At 47.6% G+C, this 26571-nt stretch overlaps 1 protein-coding gene across 1 annotated transcript; it reads left to right on the top strand.

The window, feature by feature from the left end:
- Nucleotides 1–345: 345 nt before the first annotated feature.
- On the top strand, nucleotides 346–26571 carry DRC4 (dynein regulatory complex subunit 4; the record flags this gene model as incomplete). The annotated part of the gene is made up of 10 exons (XM_080703142.1): nucleotides 346–426; nucleotides 7861–8058; nucleotides 8685–8891; nucleotides 13400–13454; nucleotides 14142–14347; nucleotides 15540–15707; nucleotides 16055–16141; nucleotides 19745–19954; nucleotides 24382–24447; nucleotides 26422–26571. Exons 1-10 carry the CDS (start codon nucleotides 412–414, stop codon nucleotides 26569–26571), a joined length of 1362 nt encoding a protein of 453 aa, XP_080559268.1. The 5' UTR covers nucleotides 346–411.

Genomic DNA, 26571 nt, shown 5'->3' with positions numbered 1-26571 from the left:
CTGCTTACATTTATTTAACTAATTCTTTGCAGTTCTTTCCATGGTGGTTACCAAGCATTATACACAGCATGGTGACATTTGGCCATGTGCTATTGGGGGTCCCCTTTCTGAATGCAGGTACATTTTGCAGTCATGCAAATAAGTCACTCAGTGTAGAGTAATGTGCTCCAGTTGAGTGCTTCTGTTGGGGTTCTCCAAAGAGTGAGCAGTAGGGGTAGAGGTTCCATACAGATACTCCTCCCACCCAAAGGCCCCTCGGGAGCAAGTCAGAGCACCCAAGAAAGGGAAGCCAGTAGAGTACTTTTTTTTACTTACCCACCATCTCTTCTTTAACCAAAGGCACCCAAAAAGAAAGGGAAGAAAGGCAAAGCCAAAGGCACCCCTATTGTTGATGGGATAGCTCCAGAGGACATGAACAAGGAGCAGGTGAGCAGGGCCTGTGTGGCCCAGGCCCAGGGTGGGGCGGGTGCTGCTTCAGAGGTCTTGGTGAGCATCTCAGCACGGCCATACCCCACCATCTCCCCTTAGTCTGGATCTTTCAGTTTTTTCCAAATCTACAATTTTTAGATGCATTATATAAGGAAACATTGGTTTTAAATTTATGGTACTGGGGATGGAACTCAGGGGAATTCTACCTTTGAGCTGCACCCCCAGCCCCTTTTACTTTTTGTTTTGAAGCAGGGTCTCAGTAGGTTGCTTAGAGTATTGATATGTTGTTGAGGCTGTCCTTGAACCTATAATCTTCCTATCTTAGCCTTCCAAGTACTGGGATTTCAGGCATGTACCAGCACTCCCAGCTGGAAGGAAATATTTTTCTGATATTTTTTTTTCAGTATAGGGTTTGAACCCAGGGGCATTCCACCTCCGAGCTACACCCTCAGCCCTATTTTTTTTATTCTTTACATTGAAACGGGGTCTCACTGAGTAGCCGAGGCTGGATGCAAACCTATCCTCTTCTTGTCTCAGCCTCCCAGTACTGGGATTACAGGTATGCACCACCATGCCTGGCTCTATAATAGCTATTTTTTTTTTTATTTTTTGTGGTAATGGGAATGTAACTTAGGGGCATTCTACCTCTGAGCTATACCTCCAGCCCTGTTTTTTATTCTTTATTTTGAAACAGGGTCTCACTGAATTGCAGAGGGCCTCATTAAGTAGCTGAGGCTGTCTGTGAACCATGATCCTCCTGTCTTAGCCTTCTCAGATGCTGAGATTACAAGTGTGTACAATCATGCCTGGCTTGTGATAGCTATTTTTAACTTTCTTTTTCTTTTCTTTTCTTTTTCTTTTTTTTTTTTTTTTTTTTTTTTGTGGTACTGGGAATTGAACCCAGGAACATTCTTCCTCTGAGCTACACCCCCAGCCCCCTTTTTTTTAAATTCTTTTTTTTGTGTGTGTGTGGTACTGGGGATGGAACCCTTAGGCTTTCTACCTCCGGGCTACACCCCCAACCTATTTTATAATTTATTTGGAAACAGGGTCTCACTAAGTTGCTGAGAGCCTCACTAAGTAGCTGAGACTGACTTCGAACCTGTGCGATCCTCCTGTCTCAGCCTCCCAAGTACTGGGATTACAAGTGTGTGTCACCATGCCAGGCCTTATTCTTTATTTTGAAACAGGGTTTTACTAAGTTGTGGAGGACTTCCCTAAGTATTTGAGGCTGGCTGCAAACCTGTGATCCTCATGTCTCAGCCCCAAGTACTGGAATTAAAGCATATGCCACCATTCCTGGCTCTGTTTTTAACTTTCTGTGTTCCCTTTCAGTCTTACCCTATTATGCTTTGATGTTCACAGAGCTGTTATTATAGTGTGTGTGTGTGTGTGTGTGTGTGTGTGTGTGTGTGTGTGTGTATTCCATTCTCTTTTATTTATCATTAAACATTATAGCAAAAGAAAGTTTTTGAAGGGAATATGATTTACCTAAAAATCAGATTGTATCTACCTGATTAGTAATTTATTTTTTTCCCTTTTTTTTTTTTTTGGTGCTAGGGATTGTACCTAGGAGCATTTTTCCTCCAAGCTACACCCCCAGCTCTATCTCTAAAAAATTTTTACTTGGAAAACAGTGTCTTGATAAGTGCAGAGAGCCTTATCAAGTGGATAAGGCTGGCTTCAAACCTGTAATCCTCTTGTGTCTGTGCCACCCCACCCAGCTCATTCATTGTTTTCTTTTTTTAATTTTTTGTGATACTGGGGATGAAACCCAGGGGCTTTCTACCTCCAAGCTACACTCCCAAACCTATTTTTTTTTTCTTTATTTTGAAACAAGGTCTCACTGAGTAGCAAAGAGCCTCACAAAGTAGCTGAGGCTGTCCACGAACCACAATCCTCCTGTCTCAGCCTCCTGAATGCTGGGATTACAAGTGTGTGGTACCCCGCCCTGCTCTTTCATTGTTTCTGACAAAAGCAACCCCTCCTTTCTCCTCCCCTCCCCCTCTCCCCTCCCTCCTCCTCCTCTTCCTCCTCCTCCTCCTCCTCCTTTTTACAGCACTGGGGATGGAACCCAGGGGGGCATTGTACCTTTGAGCTACACCTCTCAGCCCTATTTTTTATTCTTTTATTTATTTATTTTTATTTTTTTGGTGGTACTGAGGGTGGAACCCAGGGGCTTTTCTACCTCTGGGCTATACTCCCAGACCTATTTTATATACTTTATTTGGAAACAGGGTCTCACTAAGTTTCTGAGAGCCTCACGAAGTAGCTGAGGCTGGCTTCGAACTGGCTCTTTTTTTGTTTTTGTTTTTTTGAAACAGAGTCTCACTGAGTTGCAAAGGGCCTCACTAAGTAGCTGAGACTGTCCGCAAACTGTGACCCTTCTGTCTCAGCCTTCCAAATGCTGGGATTTCAAGTGTGCACCACCATGCCCAGCTCCTCTTTCTACCTCCCAGCTACACCCCCAGCCCTAATTTTAATTTTTACTTTGAAACAGGGTCTCACTGAGTTGCAAAGGACCTCACTAAGTAGCTGAGGCTGTCCATGAACCGTAATCCTTCTGTCTCAGCCTCCCAGATCCTGGGATTACAAGCGTGTGCCACCATGCCCGGCTGAGGGATTCTATATCTGAGATACACCCCAGCCCTACATATATATATATATATATATATATATATATTTTTTTTTTTTTTTTTTTTTTTTTGCAAGTCTGGGGATGGAACCCAGAGGCATTTGACCTCCAAGCTACTCCCCCTGCCCAAGCTTTTATTCTTTATTTTGAAACTGGGTCTCACTGAGTTGCAGATAGCCTCACTAAGTAGCTGAGGCTGTCCGCGAACCTTGATCCTTCAGTCTCAGCCTCCCAAATGCTGGGATTACAAGCGTGCGCCACCACGCCCCCAGCCCTATAGTTTTGATATTGGAGGTTGAACCCAGAGGTGTTCTATCTGTGAGCTATATCCCAAACCATATTTTATTTTTATTTTAAAATAGAGTTTTACTGATTTGCTGAGGGACCTTGCTAAATTGCGGAGGCTGGTCTTGAACCTGCAATAATTTTTCTCAGCCTCCCAAGTACTGGGATTACGGGTGTGCACCACCATGCCCAACTGTTTTTTTATTTTATTTTCTACCTCTGGGCTATACTTCCAGGCCTCTTTTATATTTTATTTGGAAACAGGGTTTTACTAAGTTGCTGAGGGCTCACTAAGTAGCTGAGGCTGGCTTCAAACCTGTGTGATCCTCCTGTCTCAGCCTCCCAAGCACGGGGATTGCAAACGTGTGCCACCACGCCTTGCTCCCAACCCTATTTTTTATTCTTTATTTTGAAACAGGAGCTCACTAAGTTGCAGAGGGCCTCACTAAGTACCTGAGGCTGGCCACGAACCTGTGATCCTCCTGTCTCAGCTTCCCAAGTACTGGGATTACAAGTGTGTCCCACTATGCCTGACTTAATTTTTTGTTTTGAAACAAGGTCTTGGCTGGGCGTGGTGGGCACCCTTGTGATCCCCGGCTTGGGAGGCAGAGACAGGAGGATCGCGCAGGTTCGAAGCCAGCCGTGCTGGCTTAAGAGACCCCGTTTCCTAATAAAAAGTATAAAATAGGTCTGGGAGTGTAGCCTGGAGGTAGAAGGGCTTCCAGGAACCCCAGTACCACCAAAAAAAAAAAAAAAAAAAAAGAAAGAAACAAAGTCTTGCTGAGACTCAATACACTGCTGAGGCTGTCCTCGAATCCATAACCCTCTGCCCAACTTCCCAGTTACTAGAATTTCAGTGTGTACCACCATGTCCAGCTATCTTTTATTTTGAAACAGAGCATTACTAAGTTGCTGAGGATGGCCTGGAATCAGTGATCCTCCTGTCTCAGTCTCCCAAGTATTGGGAATATAGGTGTGCACCATCACATCTGCCTAGTATTACCTCTTATTTGTTTCCTATGCTCAGTTAGGGGAAGGGGTGAAGTCTTCTTAGGTTCTTTGTAGGAATTATTTTAAGCCACTTGTATATTTTGATGTAAAGGGCTGGAGAACATGATTATGTAATTATAATATTACTTAAAAAGCTCTTAGAGCCGGGAGTGGTGGTGTATGCTTGTAATCCCAGTACTTGGGAGACTTATACAGGAGGTTCACAGGTTCAAAGCCAGCCTCAGTAACTTAGTGAGGCTCTCAGCAACTTTAGCAAGACCCTGTGTCCAAATAAAAAGTAAAATAAATAGGTCTGGGGGTATAGCCTGGAGGTAGCCTGGCTAACTCCTTTAGTACCATATCCCTCCCCCACAAAAAAAGATTAAAAAATAAATACAAAGGGCCATGTGACCTGAAGTTGGAGCAGGCCAAAGGCTGCTCCTGAATAGTGGTGATAAGTGCTTTATTGTACATGCAGGAAAATCACTGGCAGTTTAAGCAGGAAGGTGATGGGATCAAGTTTGTATTTTGGAGGTGGATGGAGAATGGATTGAACATTGTATTGCCTCAATATCAAGACCTTGCTTCAAAAGAAAAAAATTTTAAAAAGGGCTGGGAAGAGGTAGAATGCTCCTGGGTTCAATCCCCAGTACCACAAGAAAGAAGAAAGAGAGAGACGGGGAGAGACAAGGGGTGGTGCAGGGGAGGAAAAGCTAGGAATGATGGGTATTCGTAAGAAATCTGAGTAGTAAGTGATGGCAAACTCTAACACCATGTGAGTCAAACAGAGCAGGGAGGAATGCCGTTTTCTGTAATCTTTTCTTTTTTCCCCAGTATTGAGGATTGAACCCGGGGCATTCTACCACCACACTACACTCCCAGCCTGATTTTTTATTCTTATTTATTTATTTATTTATTTATTGTGGTGCTGGGGATGAAATCTAGGGGCCTTCTACCTGTGGGATACACTCCCAGACCTATTTTATTATATATTTTTTCCAGTACTGGGGATGGAACCCAGGGATATTCTACCTCCGAGCTGCACCCCCAGCCCTGTTTTTATTCTTTTATTTTGAAACTGGGTGTCACTGAGTTGCAAAGGGCCTCACTAAGTACATGAGGTTGTCTGTGAACCACGATCCTCCAGTCTCAGCTTCATGAATGCTGAGATCACAAGAGTGCGCCACCACACCTGGCTGCTATTTTATATTTTATTTGGGAACAGGGTCTCACTAAATTGCTGAGAGCCTCACTAAGGAGCTGCTTGCTACCTTCGAACCTGTGTGATCCTCCTGTCTCAGCCTCCCAAGGACTGGGATTACAAGCATGTGCTACCATTCCCAGCTCCAATTTTTTATTCTATATTTTGAAACAGCATCTCACTAAGTTGTGGAGAGCCTCACTAAGCAGTTGAGGCTGGCTGTGAACCTGTAATAATCCTGTCTCAGCCTCCCAAGTACCGGAATTACAAGTGTGTGCTACCACACCAGGCTAATGGAATTGAGTGACAGTAGTGGTCTGTGTTGGGAAGACATTTGTCATTTTGAGGGGCACTAGTCAGATTTCGGGATGCTGTGCTCTCCCATGGAAACTCAAGCCCCTGCCCAGTGTCCTTGCCTCAAGAGCTCCTGGTTGGTTATTTTAGTGAGAAAGGTTGTTTCCCTGTGGGGAATGTGGTTTTGGGAGAGAAAAACTTTACAGTAAGTGGCCCAGTGCTGTACCTAAAGATAACCAGTTCTCGAGGGAAATGAGATCCCAAGAAAGCTGTAAGCCTGACCTACTTTTCTCTTTAACCTATTTGCTGATTTGTGATTGGCCCTGGACCAAAGGCTATTGGGTGTTAGAAATTTACTGGCTTTGTGGATTTTTTGCTTAACATTAGATGCTTTAAGGTGAATGGTTTTTTATTTAATATTATTTTGTAGGCATGTTTACATGCTCCTACATCATTTATTTATTTACTTATTTTTGTGTGGTAGTGGGGATTAAACATGGGCATTCTTCTACCTCTGAGCCATCCCACCCCTGGTCCATTTTTGCTTTGTTTTGAAATGGTCTTGCTGGGTTGCTGAGGCTGGTCGTAAACCTGCAGTCCTTCTGTTTCAGCCTCCCAAGTACTGGGATTACAGACGTGCCACCAGGCCTGGCTTGCTACATTATTGCATGTGTGTGTGTGTGTGTGTGTGTGTGTGTGTGTGTGTGTGTGTTACTGGAGGTTGAACCTAGGGGCATTCTACCTCTGAGTTACACTCCCAGCCCTTTTTTTTTTATTATTTTACTTTGAAACAGAATCTTGCTAGGTTAATGAGTCTTATTATATGCTGAGGTTGCCCTCAAACCTGGGAGCCTCCTGTCTCAGCCTCCTAGGTTTTGAGATTACAGGTGTGTGCCACCATGCCCAGCTTTACTACATCATTTAAAAAAATTTTTTTTGCGGGTCTGGGGATGGAACCCAGAGGCATTCAACCTCCGAGCTACACCCCCTGCCCAATTTTTTATTCTTTACTTTGAAACAGGGTCTCACTGAGTTGCGGAGGGCCTCACTAAGTAGCTGGGGCTGTACACGAACCGCGATCCTCTGGTCTCAGCCTCCCAAATGCTGGGATTACAAGCATGCGCCACCACACCCGGCTTTTTCACTACATCATTTTAATATCTATTTTTGTCATATAATACTTCATTTAGTTGATACATTCTAATTTTTCTTTACTTTTTTTTTTTGTGGGTCTGGGGATGGAACCCAGGGACATTCGACCTCCAAGCTACACCCCCTGCCCTATTTTTTATTCTTTGTTTTGAAACCAGGTCTCACTGAGTTGCAGAGGGCCTCACTAAGTAGCTGAGGCTGTCTGTGAACCGTGATCCTCTGGTCTCAGCCTCCCAAATGCTGGGATTATAAGCGAGCGCCACCCCGCCCGGCTTACATCCTAATTTTTCAAACATTTTCCCACTTAAGCCGGGCGTGGTGGCGCACTAATCCCTGCGCTTGGGAGGCTGAGACAGGAGGTTCGCACAGGTTCGAAGCCAGCCTCAGCTACTTAGTGAGGCTCTCAGCAACTTAGTGAGCCCTGTTTCCAAATAAAATATAAAATAGGTCTGGGAGTATAGCCCGGAGGTAGAAAGCCCCTGGGTTCCACCCCCAGTACCACCAAAAAAAAAAAAAAAAAAAAAAAAAAACAAAAAACATTTTCCCACTTAAAACCATCCTAAACCCGGAGTGGTAGTGCATGCTTTTTTTTTTTTTTTTTTTTTTTTTTTGGCAGGTCTGGGGATGGAACCCAGGGGCATTCGACCTCTGGCTACACCCCCAATACTATTTTTTATTCTTTATTTTAAAACAGGGTCTCACTAAGTTGCTGAGGCTGCCCTTGAACCGCAATCCTCCAGTCTCAGCCTTCCGAATGCTGGGATTACAAGCGTGCGCCACCACGCCTGGCTTCCTTGCCTTTTTCTTCACTCACGTGCCTCTTGCTGTGGGTGGGCCTCTGCTGGGTGCCTTGCCTGATCCTGTGCCTCGTCAGGTGGAGGAGCATGTCAACCGCATCCGGGAGGAGCTGGACCGTGAGCGGGAGGAACGCAACTACTTCCAGCTGGAGCGGGACAAGATCCACACCTTCTGGGAGATCACAAGGAGGCAGCTGGAGGAGAAGAAGGCTGAGCTGCGAAATAAAGACAGGGAGATGGAGGAAGCTGAGGAGCGGCACCAGGTGGAGATCAAGGTGAGTGGACTCTCCCGCCTGCACTCCTGGGCTTGACCCTTAGCAGCACAGAAGCTGGACCAGATGCTGGGTGGGCACAGCTTTTACCCTCTCTTTGAGAGATACCCTTTGTGTCCTTTATTTTTTTTTTATTTAAGAATTTTTTGTGTGGGGGTCTGGGGATGGAACCCAGGGGCATTCGACCTCTGAGCTACACCCCCTGCTCTGTTTTTCATTCTTTATTTTGAAACCAGGTCTCACTGAGTTGCAGAGGCCTCACTAAGTAGCTGAGGCTGTCCACGAACCACGATCCTCCGGTCTCAGCCTCCCAAATGCTGGAATTACAAGCGTGCCCACCACGCCTGGCTTGTGTCCTTTATATTGGGAACCTGCAGGTGATTTTTCTAAGAGGTTGAGGAGAAGAAGTTTTATTTCTACATTGGCAGGAGAGTTCCTGCACGTCTCCAGTGTTTGAATCGAAGCCTCCATGATGTGGAAGGAGCATGGCTCTGGAAGCAGGCTGACCTCCTTATAGCCCAGCTGTGCCACTTAGCACCACACGAGCTGGGCATGCATCTCCTGCCAGCCTAGGTACACTTCTGTCTAAGGTGTCAGGGTGTTAGCAGGTGGAACCCCTTGCCCTTCAGGTGTACAAGCAGAAGGTAAAGCACCTGCTGTACGAGCATCAGAACAGCCTGACTGAGATGAAGGCTGAGGGCACAGTGGTCATGAAGTTGGCCCAGAAGGAGCACCGCACACAGGAGGGCGCTCTGCGCAGGGACATGAGGACACTGAAGGTGGCGCTCAAGGAGCAGGAGCTGGCCAACGAGGTGGTGGTGAAGAACCTGCGCTTGGTAAGATGCGGGGCCAGGGCTGACAGGCTGCGGGGACCCTGAGCCTGCTGCTGCTTAAATCTCTCCTTATTCAGTAACGGGAACTCATGTTTCTGTGTGAAAAAACGACTCCCACATATTTTATTTATTTTTTGTGGTACTAGAGATTGAACCTGTGGCATTCTACCTTCAAGCTACACCCCAGACTTACTTTGATTTGAAAACAGGGTCTCACTAGGTTGATGAGAGTCTCACTACTCCCTGAGGCTGACCTCGAACCTGCAGTCCTCCTGTCTCAGCCTCCCAAGTACTGGGATTACAAGCATATGCCCCTACACCTGATTCTTCTTTTTATTTCTTATTTTGAAATGAGCTCTTGCTGAGTTGCTGTGACTGGTCTTGAACCTGAGATCCTCAGGCATCTCAAGTGCAGGGATTACAGGTGTGCACTGCTGCACCTCGCTCTGGCTTACTTTTTTTGTGTGTGGGTCTGGGGATGGAACCCAGGGGCATTTGACCTCCGAGCTACACCCCTTACCCCATTTTTTATTCTTTATTTTGTTTTGTTTTTTGTTTCATTTTGTTTTTTGTGGGCCTGGGGATGGAACCCAGGGGCATTTGATCTCTGAGCTACACCCCCTGCCCTATTTTTTATTCTTTATTTTGAAACAGGGTCTCACTAAGTTATGGAGGGCCTCACTAACTAGCTGAGGCTGTCTGCGAACTGTGATCCTCTAGTCTCAGCCACCCGAATCCTGGGATTACAAATGTGTACCACCATGCCTGGCTTTTATTCTTTATTTTGAAAGAGGGCCTCACTAAGTAGCAGAGGCTGTCCGCAAACCGTGATCTTCCGGTCTCAGCCTCCCAAATGCTGGGATTACAAGTGTGCAACCATGCTCAGCTCTGGCTTACTTTTGATACTGGGATTGAACCTTTTTGAGGGATGCTGGGAGTTTCTAGATGGAAGCTGAAATTCACTTGCTGAGTATCCATTAGGTACCAGGCCATGGTTTGATTCTGACAAAATACCTTCTCAAGTGGGCTGTGATCCAGAAAGGAGAGAGACAACACATGGGACAGAAGACAGATTAAATGTGTCAGTGCATATAGCATAGCTGGTATGGATGAGTACTTTTGGAAGAGCAAATTGAGAGAAAGGTGGGGAGCTTAAGTTGGAAGGTTTGTAGCTTTTTACCAGGGCTCCAGGATTGCCTTATTGATAAGGTGATGTTTGGGGAAATGCTGGAAGAACTAGGTGACCAGGCTTGGGGAGATCAGCCCAAGAGAATGGATAGGCTGGTGGAAAGGCCTACAGCCAGAGACCAAAGAGTAAGGAAGCTGGAGGAATGGGTCGGAGTTTGTTGGCCTGGAAAGCCACAGTAAGGATGGGAGTTTTGACTTGGGGTGAGTTCGTAGCAGTCTGAGAATTTGGGAGAGAAAGGATGTGTCTGAGTTTAGTTTTGAAAGGTTCTTCCTGGATGCTGGGTGAGAAGACTTTCTCAACACATTTGCCGCATGATGGGAGCAGCCTAGCCTGAGGTGACTAGGTGAAACTCAGTGGCAGTGTAGACTGTAGCATGAGAGTACTGAGGTGTCAGGCCATTCCTGAGAGGCACAGGATGGCTGGTTTCAGATTAATTCAGTGATATGAAGCTGGCTACTTAGCCTAAGGCCTGAGTATGTATGATGTTACATGATCAGAGTACACCTTTTGGTAAAAATACTGCTCTAAAAATAGCTTAAGGTTTTTATTAAAAATTTATTCAAGCTGGACGTGGTGGTGCATGCATGTAATCCCAAGCCTTGAGAGGCTGAGACAGGAGATCACAGGTTCACGGCCTGCCTCAGCTACTTAGTGAGGACCTCTGCAACTTAGTGAGACCCTGTTTCCAAATAAAGAATAAAACATAGGGTTTGGGATATAGCTCGGAGGTAGAATACCTCTGGGTTCAACCCCTGGTACTGCACACATGAAAAAAAATATATATAAAATATTTGATTATTTATTTCCCATGGTACTGGGGGTTGAACCTAGAGACATCCCACCCCCGAGCTACACTTGCAGCACTCTTTCTTTTTTTATTTTTTTAATTTTGAAACAGGGTCTCATTAAGTTGTGGAGGGCTTTGTGAAGTTGTTGAGGCTGGCTATGAACCTGGGATTCTCCATTCTTCAGCCTCCCAAGCACTGGGATTATAGGCATGCACCACCATCCCTGGCGGCTGACTACCTACTTACCTACCTTCCTTCCTTCCTTCTTTCTTTTCTTGAACCCAGGTGCATTCTACCTCCGAGCTATATCTTCAATCCTATTTTTATTCTTTATTTTGAAACAGGGTCTCACTAAGTTGTGGAGGTCCCCACGAGTTGCTGAAGCTGGCCACAAACCTGTGATCCTCCTGTCTCAGTCTCCCAAGTACCAGGATTACAAGTGTTTGTGCCCCACGCCTGGCTCCTTCCTGCCTGTACTTATTTTGTGGTACTGAGGATTGAACATAGAGATACTCTACTACTGAGCTACATTCCTAGATACCCGCTTTCTTTTTTTGTGGTACTGGGGATGGAACCCAGGTGCTTTCTACCTCCAGGCTATTTTATATATTTCTACACTCCCAGACTTATTTTGTATTTTATTTGAAACAGGGTCTCACTTTGTTGCTGAGAGCCCCACTAAGTAGCTGAGGCTGGCTTCAAACCTGTGCGATCCTTCCTGTCTCAGCCTCCCAAGTACAGGGATTATAAGCGTGTGCCACTACGTGCAGCTTCTAGACACCCCCGCCCCCCGCTGTTTTATTGTGGTGCTGGGGATGGAACCCAGGGGCATTCCACCTCTGAGCTATACCCCCAGCCTAATTTTTTTATTCTTTATTCTGAAACAGGGTCTCACTTTGTTGCTGAGAGCCTCACTAAGTAGCTGAGGCTGGATCCTGGATCCTCCTGTCTCAGCCTCCCAAATGCGGGGATTATAAGCATGCACCACCATGCCTACCTCCCTTTTTTTTTTTTAATGGAATGAAAGACTGAATCCAGGGGTGTTCTACCTCAGAGTTACACTCTTATCCTTTTTTATTTTTTACTTTGAAACAGAGTCTTTTTAAATTATTGCACACTGGCCTTGAACTTGTGGTCCTCCTGTCTCAGCCTCCCAAATATTGGGATTACAGGTGTGTGCCACTGCACCTGGCTTCTTTTTTAAATATTTTATTCTGAGACAGGGTTTATCTAAATTGCCTAGATTGGTCTCCAACTTGTGATCCTCCTGCTTCAGCCTCCCAAGTAGCTAGGATTCCAGGCATGTGCCATTTCACCTGGCATAATAATTATTAAAATAAAATTTTTTGTGTGGTACTGGGTATTGAACCAAGGAGAATTCTACCTCTGAGCCATATCCTTACACCCCAAAGTAGTTTTATTTTTTAGTTAGAAACAGGGTCTTGCTAGGTTGCTAAGAGTCTTACTATGTCAAGGCTGCCTTTGAACCTATGGTCCTCCTGTCTCAGCCTCCCAAGTACTGGGATTACAACTGCATGCCACCATACCCAGCTTTAAAAAAATACTTCTGCCGGGCGTGGTGGGCACGCTTGTAATCCCCGCGCTTGGGAGGCGGAGACAGGAGGATCGCACAGGTTCAAAGCCAGCCCTGCTGGCTTAAGAGACCCTGTTTCCAAATATAAAAAAGTATAAAATAGGTCTGGATCCTCCTGTCTCAGCTTCCCAAATGCTGGGATTGTAAGCGTGCACCACCATGCCTACCTCCCTTTTTTTTAATGGAATGAAAGACTGAATCCCGGAGGTAGAAGGGCTTCCAGGAACCCCAGTACCACCAAAAACAAACAAACAAAAAACATGTATTTAAGCCGGGCGTGGTGGCGCACGCTTGTAATTCCCGCACTTGGGAGGCTGAGACAGGAGGATCGCACGGGTTCGAAGCCAGCCTCAGCTACTTAGTGAGGCTTTCAGCAACTTAGTGAGACCCTGTTTCCAAATAAAATATAAAAAAGGTCTGGGAGTGTAGCCCGGAGGTAGAAAGCCTCTGGGTTCCACCCCTAGTACCACCAAAAAAAAAAAACAAAAAACTTCTGAATAATGCTCTAAGCAACAGTGAGGCAGGTTAGTAGGAGCTACCTGAAGCTTTGGAGAGATCACCCAGGTCTGTGTGGACCTAGCTGCTGTCTCCAGCCTTGGAAGGCTGTATGGGGAGACCGAGGAGTATTCAGTGCTCAGGGTTAGCATTGTTCCTCAGGCTCAAAGGTGACCTTGCTGAGGGAGTTGGTCACGAATGTGGAGAGTCCCAAAATCATGTTCTCGGCTTGAACTTGGGGACCAAAGGAGCCCAGCAACCTATTAGCAGCCATAGCACAGAGTTTATTGAGCTGGATTTTTCCAGGGTTAGAAGGAGGGTTGGCATAAAGGGAGTGGCCTCTATGTCTCTGTTTGTCCGTGGAGCATTGTCCCAGGATTGGCCTGCCTGGAGTGGGTCCCTCTCTGTTTGGCTACTGAGTAATGTCCCACTCTCACCTGTACAGAAGCACACTGAGGAGATCACCAAGATGAGGAACGACTTTGAGAGACAAGTTCGAGGTCAGTTTCTCACGTGCATCTTGCACAGGATGGTGCCAGAGGTCCTCCTCCAGCAGAAAGTAATTTACTGCCAGAGCCTGTTAATTCAGGACATAGAAACCAGATGAAAAGAGCCCACATGTGGAAAAAGGAGAGATATTGGGACCTTCTGTAAGCCAGTGGACCCGCTCAGAATTCCAGAACACCCTATTCCCACGCATGTTTGGGGATTGCAGTTACCACACACTTCCCCACTCCCATCTAAAATTGGTAGCTAACAGCAGGCAGGAGTTATTCAGTCTTTCGGGCAGTGTTCTTAGAATAGTCTGAGAATACTGGCCCGAGAATACTCCAGTTTCAGAAGTCTCTGGTGTACTAACCAAACCCTGCATCCCATCTGTGGCTGGATGGCCGCACAGGCCATGGTTAGTGCCCACTGGGGTCAGCTGGCAGTCAGTGCTGGGAGTTCCGATGCAAGCATTGATTGGTTGTGCCTGTCTCTGGCAGGGAAAGGCCAGCAGGGACCTGTGCTCATCATCAGGCAAAACTCCCCTAAGCCAGCCCGTTCTTTGGCAGAGCTCGTTTGTACAGCGTTGTTCTGGCCGTGACGGGAGTTTGTGGGCCCTTTTTGCAGGCTCTGTCATCCTTTTAGTGACAGGGCATTTCTTCTTCCTCTGCTTAGTTATTGTGTGTGCTGCTGCCTTTCAGAAATTGAAGCCAAGTATGATAAGAAGATGAAGATGCTGAGGGATGAACTTGACCTTAGGAGGAAGACTGAGATCCATGAAGTGGAGGAGAGGAAGAATGGGCAGATCAACACGCTGATGCAGCGTCATGAGGAGGCCTTCACTGACATCAAGAACTACTACAATGATATCACCCTTAACAACCTAGCCCTGATCAACTCTCTTAAGGTGCTGACCTGGGGTGGGCTGGGAGATGGTATACTCTACCTTTCCTAAAATGGGATACTAAGACTGGGGGATTCATGCCCCAGTTTTTAATACCCCAGACCCAATTCCCCTTTCTATAAAAAAGTATTGGACAGCCAGATGTAGTGGTACATGCCTATAATCCCAGTACTTGGGAGGCTGAGGCAGGAAGATCACAGGATTAAGGTCAGTCTCAGCAATTTAGTGAGATCTTGTTTCCAAATTAAAAAAAAAAAAAAAGTATTGGACAATGTCCCCTTGGTACCCTCAATTGAAATTCACGAGTAATATAACTTACTTACACTGATAATTCAAAATAATTAGCGAAGCCAGGTGTGATGATACATGCTTTTAATTCCAGCATTCCGGAGGCTGAGACCAGAGGATTGCAGTTTGTGGACAGCCTCAGCTACTTAGCAAGGCCCTTTGCAACTCAGTGAGACACTGTTTCAAAAATAAAAAATAGGAGCCAGGTGTGGTGGCGCACGCTTGTAATCCCCTTGGGAGGCTGAGACAGGAGGATTGCACGGGTTCGAAGCCAGCCTCAGCTACTTAGTGAGGCTTTCAGCAACTTAGTGAGACCCTATTTCCAAATAAAATATAAAAAAGGTCTGGGAGTATAGCCTGGAGGTAGAAAGCCTCTGGGTTCTACCCCCAGTACCACCAAAAAAACAAACAAAAATAAAAAATGGGGCTGGGGGTGTAGCTTGGAGGTATACTGTCCCTGGATTCCATTTCCAGGGCCGCAAACAAAGCAAAACAAAACAAAAAGCAACTGGGACATTTTCTTAACTGTAGTATAGCGGAGGATTAGTAACAAAAGCATACTCTGACATGTACGTTCAGGCAGAACTGCAGCGGGCACTGCCCTGTGGCCACTGTGTGGCTGGGAGGGACAGTGTCATCCCCCTCAGGTGCTGGCAGCGCAGGCTTTCCACAGTGGAGAATGGCCTGGTGGAATCCTAAAGAAAGTGCAGCCTCTCCTCTCAGTTCACATGGAAACTGCATTCCTAGAAAATTTAGGATAAGTTAAAAATTGCAAGACTACTGTTTATACATAAAACAAACCTAGGACCTCACATGCGTGTGGCTGGCAGGACCTGTGTGTGATCAGAGGAGCACCCAGCCTATGCCTGCAGGCTGAGCCCCTCCTGTGCCTCATCTACGCCCACAGGAGCAAATGGAGGACATGAGGAAGAAGGAAGAGCACCTGGAGCGGGAGATGGCAGAGGTGGCCATGCAGAACAGGCGCCTGGCTGACCCTCTGCAGAAGGCACGGGATGAGATGAGCGAGATGCAGAGGAAGCTTGGGAACTATGAAAGGGACAAGCAGATTCTGGCCGTGAGTTTCCTGCTGAACTCCTCCCCTCTTGGGCTGAGGAGAGAAGGCCGACCTGGGACTTCACCAGAAACCCGAGCCAGGCTTAGCCCTTGGGGCCAGGAAGGGGGAGATGGGGAGCTGGACTCTCCTTCCATTGACTGTCCTGGGGCTGGAAAGTGGGAGGGAACTGTGGAGATGTTTGTCATGTATTCCATCCACCAGTCTGGGCAGGCCCAGCTGCTGAAGTCTTCAGACCAGTTGTTCCCAGTGATTATTTCTGGCCTCCCCATCTCCCAGAAGCCTCTGTGATTTGGATGCCTGTGAATCCTGAATGCTTTCTGTTCCCCCACTTGCTATTTTCTCCCTAGTGCACAAAAGCACGTTTGAAGGTTACTGAGAAAGAGCTTAGAGACCTGCAGTGGGAGCACGAAGTGTTGGAGCAGCGGTTTGTCAAGGTGAGCCAGGCGTGGAGGCTGTGGCTGGTCTCTGCTAGGAAGCTGGAGGTCTTCTTGCCTGCCCCTCAGTCACACAGCCTTTATGAGTCAAACACCTGTGACGTTGCTGGAGTGGTGGTGTGTGCATGTGATCCCAACTACTTGGGAGGCAGAGGCAGGAGTATCATAAGTTTGAGGCCAGCCTCGGGAACTTAGCAAGACCTTGTCTAAAAATAAAAAATAAAAGGGGCAGGGAATGTAGCACAGTGTTAGAGGGCCTCAGGGTTTTATCCTTAGGATCCAAAAAAGTAAAAAGCCCTTTGGCACATTCTGCAGAAGGCCTGCAGCCTCATGAGGAGTGGCTCTTCTGTCCCTCAGAAGCTGGCCTCTCAACAAGGAGGATCCCTGACCCTGGCAGCACCTCTCTCTTCATCTGCCTATGCACATTTCTGAGGATCAGCCTAGATAGACCGAATGTAAAGAAGTCGTGGGATTCTCAGAAGTGTAGGTCAACTTGAATATCTCTCTGCTGCTTACTGGCTCTCACAAGAGATGGCAGTGAGTTTCATTTCAGCCTTCTTTCTGCATGCTCTAGCACAGATGTGACTTTTTGCTTTACAAAAATGGAATCATAGCTTGGCTTCGTAGTGCATTCTTATAATCCCAGAATCTCAGGAGGCTGAGGAAGGAGGATTGTAGTTTGGAGGCCAGACTCAACAACTTAATGAGACTCTGTCTCTAAATAAAAAATAGAAAGGGCTGGGGATGTAGCTCAGTGGTAGAACACCCCTAAGTTCAGCCCCGAGACCCTGAGAAACAAAACAACAACAAAAATTCCCCAAATGGGATCATGCCATAAGAGGACCTGCCTTTTAATGTCAGTCTATCCAGGCTGCACGCAGAAAAGAGCCTCATTCTTCTTCTTTGTGTCTGTGTTACTGGGGATTGACCTAGGGACATTTTATCTTTGAGCTACACCCCTAGCCTTTTTAAACTTTTTATTTAAATTTAATTTTTTTTTGTGTGTGGTACAGGAGTTCCTGGAAGCCCTTCTACCTCCGGCTACACTCCTGGACCTATTTTTATACTTTTTTTTATGTGGAAACAGGGTCTCTTAAGCTAGCGCGGATGGCTTCAAACCTGCACGACCCTCCTGTCTCCGCCTCTCACGCCTCTCAAGTGCGGGGATTACAACTGCGCCACCACGCCCGGCTTTTTTTTTTTTTTTTTTTTTTTTTTTTTTTTATGGTACTGGGGATAGAACCCAGGGGCATTCTACTTCCGAGCTATACCCCTGCCCTATTTTTTATTCTTTATTTTTGAAATAGGGCCTCACTAAGTAGTCCAATCTCAGCCTCCCAAATGGTGGGATTACAAGCATGTGCCACCACGCCTGGCTTAATTTTTTTATTTTTCATGGTACTAGAGATTAAACCCAGAGGCATTCTACCTTGAAGCTACACCCCTAGCCTTGTGTGTGTGTGTGTGTGTGTGTGTGTGTGTGTGTGTGTGTGTGTGTGTAGTGCTGGGAATGTAACCCAGGGGCTTTCTACATCTGGGCTATACCGCCAGACCTATTTTATATTTTATTTGGAAACTGGGTCTCACTAGGTTGTTGAGAGCCTCACTAAGTAGCTGAGGCTGGCTTTGAATCTGTGCGATCCTCCTGTCCCCGCCTTCCAAGCGCTGGTATTACAAGTGTGCGCCACCATGCCTGGCACCCTGAGCTTTTTTTATTTTATTTTATTTATTTATTTATTTATTTGCGGGTCTGGGGATGGAACTTAGGGGCATTTGACCTCTGAGCTACACCTCCTGCCCTATTTTTTATTCTTTATTTTGAAACCGGGTCTTACTGAGTTGCAGAGGGCCTCACTAAGTAGCTGAGGCTGTCCGCGAACCGCGATCCTCTGGTCTCAGCCTCCCGAATGCTGGGATTACAAGCATGCGTCATCACGCCCGGCTCTGGCTACCCTTTTTAATTTATCTCTGTGCAACTATATGATCTCTTTTAGGAAGGTCAGATCCTTACAGCAGAAGCAGTGGGTAAGAGGGCTGATGAATACTGATGAATTCCTTCCTGCTTCAGCTGGTTTGAAAGTGTGGCCAAGGCCAAATTGGCCCCAAAGTGCCCTTTGTGTGACATACAGCCAAGCATTTTATCTGTGAGCTATAGTGACAAGAATATTCATGATGCAGAATAATAATGGGATTGGATCCATCTCTCCCAGAGCAGGCACCCCAGGAACATCCCATCCATGTGTCGGATTTACATCCACCTTCAAAGGCACACAGGGTCTTGCAGGACCAGAGTCACTGGGCTCCACCAGGCTAGCCACAGACCTGCACAGACAGCCCAAGGGCCCCGAGTCCTACACTAACCAGGGCTCCCTCTTTCCTGTGGCCTTTGAACTGGGATTCATGGGAGGAGGAGAACAGAGATGTGTCTGGGTTGCAGCCTGTTCTTTGTCCCTTCTCCCTCCTCTTGAATGTGGCTGGTGATGCCTGTCAGTGTCTCCTCTTAGAGAACTGAGAGCTTAGATTTGTTAGCAGAATCTAGAGACCAGAGCTGCTTACAGTCAAATGTCTATTGTTAGGAACTGGGTGGAGGTAAATCTGTGGAACTCTACAAAATTTGGAAAGGGTACCTGTGGCTCTGGGTGGGGCTCTAGGGGACAATGCTATGTAGTGTGTGGCATGATCTTGTTTCCTTCCTACCATAGAGTTTTTTTTTTTTGTTTTTTTTTTTTTGTTTTGTTTTGTTTTTGGTGGTATTGGGTTCCTGGAAGCCCTTCTACCTCCGGGCTATACTCCCAGACCTATGTTATACTTTTTTGTTTTTGAAAATGGTCTCTTAAGCCAGCGGGGCTGCCCTCGAACCAGCACGATCCTCCTGTCTCCGCCTCCCAAGCGTGGGGATTACAGCGTGCACCACCATATCCGGCTCCCATAGTGTTTTTACATGTGTAGAGAACATTCTGGGAAGAGTCACACCAAATGATCATATGGAAGCCTCTGGGGATTGGGGTTAAGTGTATGTTTGCCTTTTACTACAAAGTCTTCATTTTCTACAGTGCACATTAAGAAACGGAAGGGATAGCATTACTAGTTGATGGGCCGTTGGTGCAAGACTTTGCTCTAGACCTGCCATGTGGGTGTATCTACGGCATGCCCACGCGGCACGTGGGAGCCTCCAGGGCCTCACCTGCCAGCAGTGTGATGCCCTGGCTCTTACATGGGATGACCAGGGACACAGCTGGGCGCCCGCAGCCCTAACTCAGGCAAGGCTCGCCCTGACCCACCTGTGAAGCGGCTTTCAGGGTGGGGCTGCTCCAGCTCTTGCTGTGATACCCCATTGCTTCCTGAAAGGAGGAACGTTAGCATGTGCTAACATTTCACTCCTGCCTCCCACAGTGTAGACAGCCACACCTTTAATTCTGTGCACAGAAGATGGGGCTGCAGGCCGTGTAGATGGTGCACAAACCCATGTGGTACGGGTGTAGGCACAGGTTAAGTGACCCTTCATAGAAGCAGTGTGCTCCACACAGGGGTAGGGGGTGGCTTCTCCTTGGCAAGATTCTCCAAGCGAGGGACCTTGCACCCACCCCAGCCTCATTCACACAGGTGCAGCAGGAGCGGGATGAACTCTACCGAAAATTCACCCTGGCCATCCAGGAGGTGCAGCAGAAGACAGGCTTCAAGAACCTGGTGCTAGAGCGCAAGCTGCAGGCACTGAGTGCTGCTGCAGAGAAGAGGGAGGTTCAGTTCAACGAGGTCCTGGCAGCCTCCAACCTGGACCCCGCAGCACTGACTGCTGTGTCCCGCAAGCTCGAGGTGGGCTTGGAGGGCTTCTGAGGAGGGGTCGGGCCAGTGCCCCTGCTCCTACCCCTGGTGGGCAGTCTTGTCTCCTGTGGTGGGACCTTTCAGTCCTGCACATCTCCTGAGTCGGGCACAGAGACCCCCAGCTAACGGGGTTAACGGGAGGGCTGTCGTGGAGTTCTCACAGCTCGAGAACAGGGTAAGGTGCTACCAGCGAGTGCCTTTCAGGCCCGTGTGCATCCCAGTGTCCTCGTGGGTTTTGCTCATGTCTCTCTCGGGCCTTCTGAGTTTCTCTTTAACCTCATGGCACCTTACAACCTCCGAGCCTCTGCTCACTAGTTGCCCGGAGTGACTCATCATGGCATGTCGGACCGTAGACTCCCAGGAGAGCCTCAGGACAGCCCGGGAGTGGAAAAGCTGCTCTCCTGATCTGTGGGGATGAGTTTCTTAGTCATTTGAAGACAGACTCAGGCACAGGGCTGGGAATAGACACAGCACAGGGTACTCCAGGTTGTTTAGGTCATGGACAGTTACATTGGGGAAAGTTCTGGGTTCTGAGTAGTAAAGCTGCTTTGCAGCTGGGCATGGTGGTACATGCTTGTAATCTCAATATTTGGGAAGGTGAGACAGGAGGGTCACAGGTTCATGACCAGCCTTAGCAACTTAGTGAGGCCCTTAGCAACTTAGTAAGACCCTGTTTAAATAAAATAAGGCTGTGGGTGTAGCTCAGAGGTAGAATACCCCTGAGTTCCAGTCCCTAGCACCCCCTACACACAAAAAAAAAAAAGAAAGAAAGAAAGAAAGAAGAAGAAAGAAAGGAAAGAAAAAGAAAAGCTGTTTTTCCAGTCTGTGGGACAGTGTTCCTCAGACAGGGTTGGGGAGAGATGCAGCACTGGGGGCCCCAGGATGGGCTGGCTTAGGGCATGGACAGGAACAAAGGGAAAAGTGAGGGGCTCAGAAGAGAGCCTGAAGACAGTCAGGGTGTAGAAAAGCCGCTCTTGTAATCTGCGGGACTGAGTTGGTCACAGGACTGGGGACAGACACGGCACAGCGGCCCCCGGTTGCACTGGTTTGGAGCAGGGTCAGTAACAGTGGGAGAGTGCAGGGCTGTGGGCACCAGGAGCCTACCCCTAACCTGGCCCTTGTTCCCTTTACAGTGCCAGGGGGAGTGAGGTCTGAGCAGAGGTTAGAATCTTCACTCGTTCATGGGGCACTGCTCTGCGAGGTCTTTCCTGGGCACAGTTGGAGACAACAGATAAATAAAGCAAGGGAGGTCTCTGCCCCAGTGAGCTATCTGAGGAGGCAGAAGCCTCCAGTCGATTGAAGAATCAGGATGCAAGAGCTTTGGCAGAGCCTCCCAGCTCCTCTGTCAGCTGCCTCTCAAGCTTTGAGCACTGGGCAGGTGTTTCTTCTTCTGCTTCTTCCACTTGGTTGGGAAGTCACAGGGGGTCTTCGATTGACACTGGAAGCCCAGGTGTGGCTCCCTGGGGCCATTGGAGACAGACAGGCGTCCTCTCCCTGACCTGGCTGTTGCTCCTGAGTTTGAAACAGCTGGTCCTTAGCCCCCACCAGGCCCAATGAAGGGGGATAGGGAGGTTCTTCCAGGGCAGGAGCTCCATCTGTCTCTGCTACTTGTGCCAGGCATATTTCGGAGAGGCAGACCTAGGGCAAAGGCTTAAGCTCCCATACTGTAGAGATGGATGTTTTCATTCTGAGAAGCACCACAGGCAGTATTTCTGTAATTTCACAAAGGGCTGTGGGTGTAGCTTGGAAGTAGAATGCCCCTGAGTTCATTCCCCAGCGCCACCCAAGCCAAAACAAAACAAAAAAAGTTTGTCTTTTTTTTTTTTTTTTTTTGATACTGGAGATTGAATCTGGGGCCATTCTACCTCTGAGCTACACACCAGCCCCTTTTATTATTTATTTTGAAATAGGGCCTTGCTAAGTTGCTTAGACTGTCCTTGAACCTACAGTCTTCCTGAATTGGTTGTGGTGGTGCAAACTTGTAATTCCAGTACTTGGGAGACTAAGACAGGAGGATTGCAGGCTTAAGGCCAGCCTCAGCAACATAGCAAGAAACTCAGCAACCTACTGAGACCCTGTTTTAAAACAAAAAATAAAACAAGGCTGAGTGTATAGCTTGGAGGTAGAATGCCCCTGGATCCAATTCCCAGTAACAAACACGCACACATGCACTCAGCATGCACTTACAAAAATTTAAGTAATTAGAGCTGGAGCTGGGCATGATGGTGAATGCCTGTAATCTCAATACTTGGGAGGCTGAAACAGGAGGTTCAAGACAAGTCTCAGCAACTTCTTAAGACCCTCAGCAAGTTAGTGAGATCCTGTTTCAAAATTAAAAAGAATTTGGGCATGGTGGTACATGCTTGTAATCCCTGTACTTGGGAGGCCGAGACAGGAGGATCCTGGACAGCCTCAGCTACAACTTAGTGAAACCTTGTTTCAAAATAAAGAATAAAAAATGGGACTGGTGGTATAGCTCTGAGGCAGAATGGCCCTGGGTTCCATCCCCAGTACCACACACACACAAAAATCCTGGTGTGGTGGTGCACGCTTGTCATCCCCACACTTCGGAGGCGGAGACAGGAGGATCACACTGGTTTGAAGCCAGCCTTGCTGGCTTAAGAGACCCTGTTTCCAAATAAAAATATAAAATGGGTCTGGGAGTGTAGCCTGGAGGGAGAAGGGTTTCCAGGAATCCCAGTACCACCAAAAAAAAAAAAAAAAAAAAAAAAAAGGCTGGGGTAAGCCGAGCACCAAGTCAGGCATGGTGGCACGCACTTGTAATCCCAGCATTTGGGAAGCTGAGACAGGAGGATCGTGGTTCGCGGACAGCCTCAGCTACTTAGTGAGGCCCTCTGCAACTCAGTGAGACCCTGTTTCAAAATAAAGAATAAAAAATAGGGCAGGGGGTGTAGCTCGGAGGTAGAAAAAGTCTCTGGGTTCCATCCCCAGTACCACCAAAATAAATTAATTAATTAATAAAAAAATAGGGCTGGGGGTGTAGCTTGGAGGTAAAATGCTTCTGGGTTCTATCCCCAGTACTGGAAAAAAAAAAAAAAAAGGCGGGGTGCTGGGGTATAACTCTGAGGTACGGTGCCCCTGGATTTGATTTTTAATTTTCAATACCTCCTACACTCACATAGTTGGGATAATAAAAGCCACATGACTAAAAAGTTTAAAAATAAGCTGGATGTGGTGGCGCACGCTTGTAATCCCAGCATCTGGGAGGCTGAGACCGGAGGATCACAGTTCATGGACAGCCTCAGCTACTTAGTGAGGTCCTCTGCAACTCAGTGAGACCCTGCTTCAAAAAATAAAGAATAAAAAAAAAAATAGGGTAAGGGGTGTAGCTCGGAGGTTGAATGTCCCTGGGTTCCATCCCCAGACCCACAAAAAAAAAGTTTAAAAATACACACTACCAGTTTACCTCATGGAGAGGTCCATGCTGCTCTTCTCTAAGATTAGCTTTAATCTTTTTTTGTGTGTGTGATACTGGGTATCAAATGCAGGGTCATTCTACCTATGAGCTATATCCCTAGCTCTTTTGTTTTTTCTTTTTTGTGGTACTAGGGATTGAACCCAGGGATATTCTAGCTGCAAGCTATACTCCCAGTCCTATTATTTATTTATTTATTTATTTATTTATTTATTTATTTATTTTGTGGTACTGGGGATGGAACCCAGGGGCATTCTATCTCCGAGCTACACCCCCAGCCCTATTTTTTATTCTTTATTTTGAAACAGGGTCTCACTGAGCTGCAAAGGGCCTCATTAAGTAGCTGAGACTGTCCTAGAACTCTGATCCTCAAGTCTCTGCCTCCCGAATGCTGGGATTACAATCATAGGCCACCATACCCGGCTGTTTCTTTATTTTGAAACAGGGTCTCACTGAATTGCAAAGGGCCTCGCTAAGTAACTGAGGCTGTCTGCAAACCTGGTTCCTTGTGTCTCAGCCTCCCAAGTACTGGGATTACAAGTGTGTGCCACCATGCCTGGATCCCCAGCTCTTTTGTTTTGTTTTGTTTTGTTTTGTTTTGAAATGGTCTTGCTAGGTTGTTGAGAGTCTCACTAAGTTGCTGAGACTGGCTACCAACCTGCACTCCTCTGGTCTCAGCTCCCAAGTACTGGGATTGCAGGTGGGCATCACCATGTCCGGCTCCCAGCTTCATGCTTCCTGTAGTTTCTTCGTGGAGATTTAGGTGGCACAAGTGTATATTCCTGTTTTTCATCGCTGTTTTCTCATGACCCTTGGAGACTTTTTCCTGCTGACACACCCCTATGTGAATATATACGCGGATTGATCCTGGCCTTTATTCCTTGGGCTTCTCAGGATCCCTGAGGAGCCTGCAGATTGGCATTTACCTCTGTCACTTTAGCTAGAAGATGAGTCTCGAGCTCACCTCTGCCTCTCTCCTCAGGATGTTCTGGAATCAAAGAACACTACCATCAAGGACCTGCAGTATGAGCTGGCCCAGGTTTGCAAGGTACAGATGTGCTCCCTTGCCTCCTCCTTCAGGCCACCCCCTGCCCCTGGCTTCAGCCCACTTACAGCATAAGTACAAATGGTCTGTTTCACAAGGAGGGTGTGACTGTCCCCCTGTGAGGGACAGAGACAGTCTGAGGGTGTCTGTACCTGCCCAGGGTTGCTCAGCCTGGCATGTGGTCTGGGCACAGTGCTGGCCACTATCCTGGCATCCCTTACAGGCCTTCCTTGGGCATGCTTGGGGCTCTGTCCTGCTGTCCCGCCATCTCACCCACAGTGCTTATCAGGCCTCTGGGCAGTGGGAAAGGCCTCCTCTGCTCTCCCAGATGAGTGTCCACTGCCCTCACATGGGACAGTCAGGGGCCTAACCTCTTCTGACTCCACTGTGGATTTGATGCAAACTACATACCCTTTCCATGATGAATCCTGTAGTTCTGGAGAGAGGGTGAAGCCCTTGACAGTAAGGCCTGGACCCCAGCACCGCTGTCCAGATGGCACTGAGGACAGAATCTGCTCATGTGCTGAAAGAGACCTGGACCCTGCACCCAGTGTCCCTGCCAGCGGGACTGAGCTGCCTGTTCTGTCTGTACCTTACCTGCTGTCTGCAGGATTTCCAAGAGCAGCTGCCCCACAAGTGTGACTTGGTTGTACCCTTAATTCTCTTGACTGCAGCCGTAACCCACACATTCCTGGCATCCTGGTTTTTGAGACCCTTGATTTAGGCAGGGCCGGTCACTGGTAACGTGGTGCCCAAATCACTTGAGCTTTCAGCCCTCCCCAGACTGGGCCCCAGTTCTCCTGAGTCTCTGTCCATTTTAACTCTCCCTTAGATGCTGATACTTGTCTGTGCAAAATTAGGGCCACCTGTTGTGCATGCAGTTCTTGGGGGGATATCCAGGACTTTCTTCTGGGCCTCAGGGGGTATAAACTCCAGCAAGAGTGAGAACCAGGGCCCAGTCCCTAAGCCTGTTCTGTTCACCCTGTACTTCTCAGTTCTGAGTCCTAGAGTCTTTTCTGGTTCATGGTGAGAACAGAGCACTTGCTATGAGTCAGGCCAGGCTCTGAGCACTTCACACACATTGATTTATTGAGCCTTTATAACTACCCAGTGTAACTAACCCTTTTAGACATGTGTGCTTTCAGAGCATGGTGGCTGGGAAGGGGTCTGTCAGTGCTGTCTCCCAGGCCTTGTCTCTCTTTTTTTGTAATACTGGGAATGGAACCCAGGGGCATTCACTTCCGAGATACACCCCAAGCCCTATTTTTCATTCTTTATTTTGAAACAGGGTCTCACTGAGTTGCAAAGGGCCTCACTAAGTAGCTGAAGCTGTCTGCGAAGTGCAATCCTCCTGTCTCAGCCTCCCAAATGCTGGGATTATAAGCATGTGTCACCATGCCCAGTTTTATTCTTTAATTTTGAAATAGGTCTAAGTTTCTTAGGGCCTCACTAAGTTGCTGAGGCTGGCTACAAACTTGTGATCCTCCTGTCTCAGCCTCCCAAGTACTTGGATTACAAGTGTCTGCCACAAAGCCCGACTCAGGCCTTGCCTCTTGGGACAGACCAGGGGTGGCCTGGACCTTTCCCAGGCAGTCCCTGTCCTTGTTAAAGATGCAGAGTTACTAGGGAGGCAGAGGGTGTTGTCCCACCAGGAGCAGGGAGCAGATGCTATTTGACAATGATGACCCTCACTGAGACATGCCTGGTGAGGATCCAGGAGCCCAATCAGGCCACAGTTCTGCTCTGAGTGTCCCTTGGTGAGCTAACAGAGTTAATATACATAAAGGTATTAGCACCGTACCTGGCCCAGAGTAGACTACTGACAAATGACCACTTCATTCTTTCACACTGAGCTAGCTCGACCCCTCCCTGCAGCTCCATGGAACAGAACTTAGCTCTGGGCCAGAGCCTGGCATCCAAGGTACCCAGGCCAAGGCCAGCCCCTCTCTTCTCCCTGACATTGCCCCATCTCTGCAGGCACACAACGATCTGCTGCGCACATATGAGGCGAAGCTGCTGGCCTTCGGGATTCCCCTGGACAATGTGGGCTTCAAGCCCCTGGAGACGGCCGTGATGGGGCAGACGCTGGGCCAGGGCCCTGCGGGACTCGTGGGCACACCAACGTAG

The sequence above is a fragment of the Muscardinus avellanarius genome (assembly GCF_963383645.1).
Source record: "Muscardinus avellanarius genome assembly, chromosome: 10".
Classification (NCBI taxonomy): domain Eukaryota; kingdom Metazoa; phylum Chordata; class Mammalia; order Rodentia; family Gliridae; genus Muscardinus; species Muscardinus avellanarius.
This window is presented reverse-complemented; position numbering and strand designations above follow the sequence as displayed.